The sequence below is a fragment of the Homarus americanus genome, unplaced genomic scaffold (genome assembly GCF_018991925.1).
Source record: "Homarus americanus isolate GMGI-L3 unplaced genomic scaffold, GMGI_Hamer_2.0 scaffold20883, whole genome shotgun sequence".
Classification (NCBI taxonomy): Eukaryota; Metazoa; Arthropoda; class Malacostraca; order Decapoda; family Nephropidae; genus Homarus; species Homarus americanus.
The window spans coordinates 1-8,619 of NW_024755116.1; the positions used below are offsets into that span (position 1 = coordinate 1).

At 49.5% G+C, this 8,619-nt stretch overlaps 1 protein-coding gene across 1 annotated transcript; it reads right to left on the reverse strand.

The window, feature by feature from the left end:
• Window positions 1-822: 822 nt before the first annotated feature.
• Window positions 823-5,832, reverse strand: LOC121856434 (mucin-5AC-like; the record flags this gene model as incomplete). The annotated part of the gene is made up of 5 exons (XM_042352032.1): window positions 5,596-5,832; window positions 4,539-5,341; window positions 3,992-4,229; window positions 3,633-3,710; window positions 823-900 (listed from the first exon to the last, which is right to left on the reverse strand). Coding segments are annotated over exons 1-5 (1,434 nt in total), but the record flags the coding sequence as incomplete, so codon positions are not given.
• Between the last annotated feature and the right edge of the window lie 2,787 nt (window positions 5,833-8,619).

Genomic DNA, 8,619 nt, shown 5'->3' on the forward strand with positions numbered 1-8,619 from the left:
ATCAATGACCTTCGTTTCCAGTTACGTATTGTAGACTGAAAGCACTATTGGTAGGCCGACACTGTTGGTAGACTGGCACTAATGGTAGACTGACACTATTGGTAGACTGACACTATTGAAGTGAACTGACACTGCTGGTAGACTGACACACTAATGGTGGGCCCAGCACTATTGTTGAGCCCGAGCACTGTTGGTGAACCCAGCACTGTTGGTGGGCGAAGCACTAATGGTGAACCCAGCACTGACAGGCGGGCCCGGCACTGTGGTAGACCCCAACTGTGGTTGGCCCCTGACTTTATTTGGTAGACTGACACTATTGGTGAAGTGACACTAATGAGTAGACTGACATATTTGGTAGACTGACACTTGGTGAGACTGACACTATTGGTAGACTGACACTAATGGTAGACTGACACTATTAGTGGGCTATTTTGGCCAGTGAACTGACACTATTAATTAAGACGTACTATTGGTAGAGTGACACTAATGGTGAACTGACACTATTCGTAGACTGACGCTAATGGTGAAGTGACATAATGGTAGACTGACACTGTTTGAGAATGACACTATTGGTGAGCTGATGCTATTGGATGGTGACACTAATGGTAGACTGGCACTATTGGTGAACTGACGCAGTATTACGGTAGACTGACACTATTGGTGAGACTGACACTAATGGTGAAGGTGAACTTCAATGGTAGATGACACTATTGGTAGAGTGACACTAATGGTGAATTATTGATAGACTGACACTAATGGGCAGAGTGAGCACCAATGGTAGACTGACACTATTAGTGAATGACACTATTGGTGAAGACTGACACTATTGGTAGACTGACACTGTGGTAGAGTGACACTAATGGTGACACTAATGGTGGAAGTATTGACACTAATGGTAGACTAGTACTATTGGTGAGTGACACTAATGGTAGACTGACACTATTGGTAGACTGACACTATTGGTAGACTAAGCACTATTTAATTTGGTGACACTATTGGTAGAGATGGCTAATGGTAGACTGACACTATTGGTGAATGACACTATTGGTGAGCTGACACTATTGGTAGACTGACACTATTGGTGAACTGACACTATTGTTGAATGACACTGTTGATGACACTATTAGGTAAGACTGACGCTATTAGTGAAATTGACACTAATGGTAGACTGACTATATTAAGTGAACTGGCTAAAATAATTAAGTGAGCACTAATGACACTATTAGGTAGACTGACACTGTTAATGAATGACACTATTAAGAGTGACATAATGGTAGACTGACACTATTGGTGAACTGACACTATTGGTAGACTATTTTAGTAAGTGGGCTGAGCACTATTGGTGGACAGCACTGGTGGTGAATGGTAGACTGACACTATTGACGGTGGTACTGTGGTGAAGTGACACTGTGGTAGACTGACACTGTTGGTGAATGGCACTGTTGTTGGACTGGCACTGTTGGTAGACTGGCACTGTTGGTGAGAGTGACACTGTTGGTGGGCTGACACTGTTGGTGGGCTGATACTGTTGGGTGGGCTTGTTGCACTATTGGTGGGCTGACGCTGTTGGTGACTGACACTGTTGGTGGGTGACACTGTTGGTGGCTGACACTGTTGGTAGACTGACACTGTTGGTGGACTGTTACTGTTGGTAGACTGACACTGTTGGTAGACTGACTGTTGGTGGGCTGACACTGTTGGTGAGCTGACACTATTGGTGGGCTGACACTATTGGTAGGCTGACACTGTTGGTAGACTGACACTATTGGTAGGTGACGCCTGTTGGTGGGCCTGGCACTGTTATGACTGACACTGTTGGTGAGTGACCTGTTGGTGGGCTGACACTATTGGTAGAGCTGACACTGTTGATTGAGACTGCACTATTGGTAGACTGACACTGTTGGTGGGTGGCACTATTGGTGACTGACACTATTGGTGGGCTGACACTGTTGGTAGACTGGCACTGTTGGTAGACTGACACTGTTGGTAGACTGCACTGTTGGTTGACTGACACTGTTGGTAGGCTGACACTGTTGGTGGGGCTGACTGTTCTTGGTAAGCTGACACTGTTGGTAGACTGGCACTGTGGGTGGTCTGCACTGTTGGTAGACGGCACTGTGTGAGTGGACTGACACTGTTGGTGAACTGACACTGTTGGTGGGCTGGCACTTTTGGTAGACTGACACTATTGGTGGGCTGACACTGTTGGTAGACTGACACTGTTGAAGTGGGCTGACACTATTGGTGGGTGAAGCACTATTGGTGGACTGACACTGTTGGTGGAGCTGACACTGTTGGTGAGTGACACTGTTGGTGGGCTGATGGGGACTGACACTGTTGGTGGCACTGTTGGTGGGCGGCACTTTGTTTGTTGGGCTGCGCTGTGGTAGGCTGGCACTGTTAGACTGACACTGTTGGTGGGCGGCTGTTGGGCTGTTGGGCGGCGCTGTGGTGGTATTTTGTTGGTGGGCCTGGTATTGGTAGACTGGCACTGTGGTGGGCTGGCACTGTTGTGGGCGGGCTGACGTGTTGGAAACACTGTTGGTAGATTGACGCGTGGTAGGCTGACACTGTTGGTGGGCTGACACTGTTGGGCTGGGCTGTTGGTGGGCTGAGCGTGGTGGGCCGGCTTTGGTGAGCTGACCTTTGTTGGTGAGGCACTGTTGGTAGGCTGACACTGTGGTGAGCTGACATATTGGTGGTGGCCACTGTGGTAGGCTGACTGTTGGTGAGCGCAGCACTGTTGGTGGGCCTGTGGTGGGCTGACACTGTTGGTAGGCTGACTGTGGTGAGTGACACTGTTGGTAGACTGACTGGTGGGCTGTCACTAATGTGGGCACTGTTGGTGTTGGTATTGTTGTTGTTGGTGAGCTGACACTGTTGGTGGGCATATTGGTAGACTGACTGTTGGTGGGCGGCACTTTATTGGTAGAGGTGACACTATTGGTAGGCGGCACTATTGGTAGAGTGACACTATTGGTAGGCTGGCTTTTTATTGGTGGGCCGGCACTGTTGTGGGCGGACTGTGGTAGAGTGACACTATTGGTAGACGGCATATGGTGGTGACTGAGGCTGACACTGTGGTAGACGTGACTGTTGGTGGGCGGCACTATTGGTAAGCTGACACTGTTGGGTGACGCTGTGGGCCCGGCACTATTGGTGGGCTGACACTGTGGTAGGACTGACACTGTGGTAGTGACGCTAGTGGGCGGCACTATTGGTGGGCGACACTGTTGGTGGGCGGGCACTGTTGGTGGGCGGCACTAATGGTAGACTGACACTGTTGATGGGCGGCACTGTTGTTGGCTGACTGTTGGTAGGCTGTGCTGTTGGTGGGCTGCACTGTGGTGGCTGACACTGTGGTAGGCTGACACTGTTGGTGGTGGCACTGTTGGTAGGCTGACACTGTTGGTGACCCGGCACTATTGGTAGACTGACACTGTGGTGACTGTTGGTAGGTGACACTATTGGTGGGCTATTGGTGGGCTGACGCACTGTTGGTGAACTGACTGTTGGTAGACGTATTTCTTGGTGGAGGCACTATTGGTAGACTGACACTGTTGGTAGACTTGACTTTTTGGTGAAGACTTTTGGTAGGGCTATTGGTGGGCTGACACTATTGGTAGACTGACACTATTGGTGGGCTGGCACTTTGTTGGCGGGCTGACTGTTGGTGAACTGGCACTGTTGGTAGACGCGCTGTTGGTAGACTGACCTCTGTGGTGAGCTGACACTGTTGGTGAATGACACTATTGGTAGACTGACACTGTGGTGGGCGGCACTATTGGTAGGCTGACTGTTGGTAGGGCGGCACTGTGGTAGGGGCCTGTGCATGGGCGGCCTGTTGGGGGCTGACACTATTGGTGGACTGCTGTGGTAAGACTGACACTGTTGGTGAGCTGCACTGTTGGTGGGCGGCACTGGTGATGACACTGTGGGCGGCACTGTGGTGGGCTGACTGTTGGTGGAGCTGGCACTGTGGTGGGCTGACACTGTTGGTGGGCAGGCACTGTGGTGGGCGGCACTGTTGGTGGGCGGCTGACTGTGGTAGGCCGGCACTGTGGGCGGCACTGTGGTGGGCTGACACTGTTGGTGAGCTGGCACTGTGGTGGGCGGCACTGTTGGTGGCCTGGCACTGTTGGTGGACTGACTGTGTGGGCGGCACTGTGTGGGCTGACACTGTTGGTGGGCTGACGCTGTTGGTGGGCTGACACTGTTGTTGACTGACGCTGTTGGAGACTGACTGTTGGTGGGCTGTTGGGGCTGGACGGGACTGTTGGGCTGTTGGGCTGACTTGTTGGTGGGCGGCACTGTGGTAGACTGGCACTGTTGGTAGGCTGGCACTGTTGTAGGCAGTACTGTTGGTGGGCGGCACTGTTGGTAGACTGGCTGTTGGTGGGCGGCACTGTGGTGGGACTGCACTGTGGGGGCGGCACTGTTGGTGGGCGGCACTATTGTTGAGCTGACACTGTTGGTGGAGCTGACACTATTGGTTGGCGGCTGACACTGTTTGGTAGACTGACTTTGTTGAGACTGACACTATGTGGGGAGGGCGGCACTGTTGGTAGGAGCTGATACTGTTGGTGGGCGTCCTGTTGGTGGACTGATTACTGTTGGTGGACTGTTGGTGGGCTGACACTTTGGGCGTCACTGTGGTAGCACTGTTGTTGAGGCATATTGTTGGGCGGCACTGTTGGTAGAGTGGCACTGTTGGGCTGACACTGTTGGAGCTGCAGTAGACTGACACTGTGGTGGAGCTGACACTGTTGGTGGGAAGACTGCCCTGTTGGGAGACTGAGCACTGTTGGTGAATGACACTGTTGGTGGACTGATGCTGTTGGTGGGCTGACGCTGTTGGTGGGCTGGCTCTGTTGGTGGTGGGGGATGGACGGGCTGTTGGGGCTGGTGACTGTTGGGCTTTGTTGGGCTGGACTGACTGTGGTAGGCGGCACTGTTGGTAGGCGGCACTGTGGTAGGCTGGCACTGTTGGTAGGCGGCACTGTGGTAGGCTGCTGTGGTGGGCTGTACTGTGTGGGCGGCACTGTGGTGACTGACACTGTTGTGGGTGTGTTGGAGGGACTGACACTTTATTGGTGGGCCGGCACTGTTGGTGAGCTGGGCACTGTTGGTGGGCGGCACTGTGGTGGGCCTTGTGGTGGGCTGACACTGTTGGTGGGCTGACGCTGTTGGTGGGCTGACTGGTGGGGCACTGTTGTTGGGGCACTTGGTGGGCGGGCTGACTGTTGGACTGTTGGTGGACTGTTGGTGGACTGGGGGGCACTGTGTTAGGGCCAGCACTGTTGGGGACTGGCACTTGGTGGGCGGCACTGTGGTAGGCGTGCTGTTGGTGGGCAGTACTGTTGGTAGGCTGACACTGTTGGTGGACTGGCACTGTGGTAGGCTGCACTGTTGGAAGGCGGCACTGTGGGCGGCACTGTGGTGGGGCTGGCACTGTGGTGGACTGACACTGTTGGTGGGCTGACGCTAGTGGAGGGCTGCACTATTGGTGGGCTGGCCTGTGTGGTGGGCGGCTGTTGGGCTGACTGTGGACTGTTGGGGACTGACTGTGGTGGTGCTGACTGTTGGTGGACTGACACTGTTATTGAACTTGGTGCTATGGTAGGCTGACACTGGTAGGCTGGCACTGTTGGTAGACTGGCACTGTTGGTAGGGCTGGCACTGTGGGGCGGCACTTTGTTGGTGGGCTGGCACTGTGGTGGCTGTTGGTGGGCGGCACTGTTGGTGGGCTGCACTGTTGGTGGGCGGCTGTGTGGGCTGGCACTGATTGGTAGACTGACTGTTGGTGAGCTGGCACTGTGGTGGGCTGTGCATTGGTGGGCTGACACTGTTGGTGGGCTGACACTGTTGGGCTGAGCTGTTGGTGGTACTGTTGGTAGGCGGCACTGTTGGTGGGCTGACACTATTGGTGAGCGGCACTGGTTGGGGCTGACACTAATGGTAGACTGACACTATTGATAGACTGACACTATTGGTAGACTGACACTAATGGTAGACTGACACTATTGGTAGACTGACACTAATGGTAGATTGACACTATTGGTAGAGTGACACTATTGGTAGACTGACACTAATGGTAGACTGACACTATTGATAGACTGACACTATTGGTAGACTGACACTAATGGTAGACTGACACTATTGGTAGACTGACACTAATGGTAGACTGACACTATTGGTTGACTGACACTATTGGTAGACTGACACTATTGGTAGAGTGACACTAATGGTAGACTGACACTATTGGTAGACTGACACTATTGGTAGACTGACACTATTGGTAGACTGACACTAATGGTAGACTGACACTATTGGTAGACTGACACTATTGGTAGACTGACACTAATGGTAGACTGACACTATTGGTAGACTGACACTATTGGTAGACTGACACTAATGGTAGACTGACACTATTGGTAGACTGACACTATTGGTAGACTGACACTATTGGTAGACTGACACTAATGGTAGACTGACACTATTGGTAGACTGACACTATTGGTAGACTGACACAATTGGTAGACTGACACTATTGGTAGACTGACACTGTTGGTAGACTGACACTATTGGTAGACTGACACTACTGGTAGACTGACACTATTGGTAGACTGACATTATTGGTAGACTGACACTAATGGTAGACTGACACTATTGGTAGACTGACACTATTGGTAGACTGACACTATTGGTAGACTGACACTATTGGTAGACTGACACTATTGGTAGACTGACACTATTGGTAGACTGACACTATTGGTAGACTGACACTATTGGTAGAGTGACACTATTGGTAGACTGACACTATTGGTAGACTGACACTATTGGTAGACTGACACTATTGGTAGACTGACACTATTGATAGACTGACACTATTGGTAGACTGACACTATTGGTAGACTGACACTATGGTAAACTGACACTATTGGTAGACTGACACTATTGATAGACTGACACTATTGATAGACTGACACTATTGGTAGACTGACACTATTGGTAGACTGACACTATTGGTAGACTGACACTATTGGTAGACTGACACTATTGGTAGACTGATACTATTGGTAGACTGATACTATTGGTAGACTGATATTATTGGTAAGACTGACACTATTGGTAGACTGACACTATTGGTAGTCTGACACTATTAGTAAGACTGACACTATTGGTAGACTGACACCATTAGAAAGACTAACACTAGTAAACTGACACTATTAGTAAGACTGACACTATTGGTAAGAGTGATACTATTGGTAGACTGACACTATTGGTAGACTGACACTATTGGTAGACTGACACTATTAGTAAGACTCTCACTATTGGTAGAATGACACTATTGGTAGACTGACAGTATTGGTTGACTGACACTATTGGTAAGACGGACACTATTGGTAGACTGACACTATTGGTAGACTGACACTATTGATAGACTGACACTTTTAGTAAGACTGACTTTATTGGTAGGGCACATGGTACTTCTGTTAGTGAGACTGACACTGTTGTTGGGCCACGGCTTTCATGGTAGAGTGACACTATTGGTAAGACTGACACTATTGGTAGACTGACACTATTGGTAAGACTGACACTATTGGTAAGACTGATACTATTGGTAGACTGATACTATTGGTAGACTGACACTATTGGTAGACTGACACTATTGGTAGACTGATACTATTGGTAAGACTGACACTATTGGTAGACTGATACTATTGGTAAGACTGATACTATTGGTAAGACTGACACTATTAGTAAGACTGACACTATTAGTAAGACCGACACTATAAGCAAGACAAACAGCCAAATTATACAACAGTCGAAAGTCTACCAGAGAAATGAGGCAGTAAAGACTTATTTACACGCTCGTAAACCTTAGAGTAAGAGGGACACACACACAGGCACCACCAAACACAGAAAGTGGTGACCAGCAATGGGAGGGATAGGGTGGGAGATGGTGGTGATTGGATGAGGAATGGTGGTGATGGGGCTGGGGATGGTGGTGATGGGGCGGGGGATGGTGGTGATGGGGAAATGTGGTTGTAGAGGGGGAGTAGTGAAGAGTGAAAGTGATCGTTAGAGACTGTGGTAGTTGCTATGGTGTAGGGGCTGTAATGGTGGTATATATATATATATATATATATATATATATATATATATATATATATATATATATATATATATATATATATATATATATATATGTAATATTCAGAAATTTCAGAGTAATTTCAAATGTCCCGCCATTAGCGATACTGAGCGTTCAAGGTCGTCTGAGGGAAGAGAGCGCTCCCCGCCCATAGCGAGAGGTTATGGAACTAGGCCTAAGTGATATTAAATGTAATTTGCCGAATTAATAATGATGCGATTCATGAAGTTAAGGGACTATTATTGAATTTGAAATTATTATAGATCGTTTATCAGTCTGAATAATGTTACGGGTGTCCCAAGGAGTTATTAGTTAGGCGGAAAATATGTCACGTAGGCCTAAGCTAACGCCTTGAGAGGAGACGCGACGCTGGCTGGTCCTCAGTCACGGGGAGCATTGAGACAAACAAGACGTCCCTGCGCGTCCTTCACAGAAATAGTCACGTGGCCTAGTCACCCCCT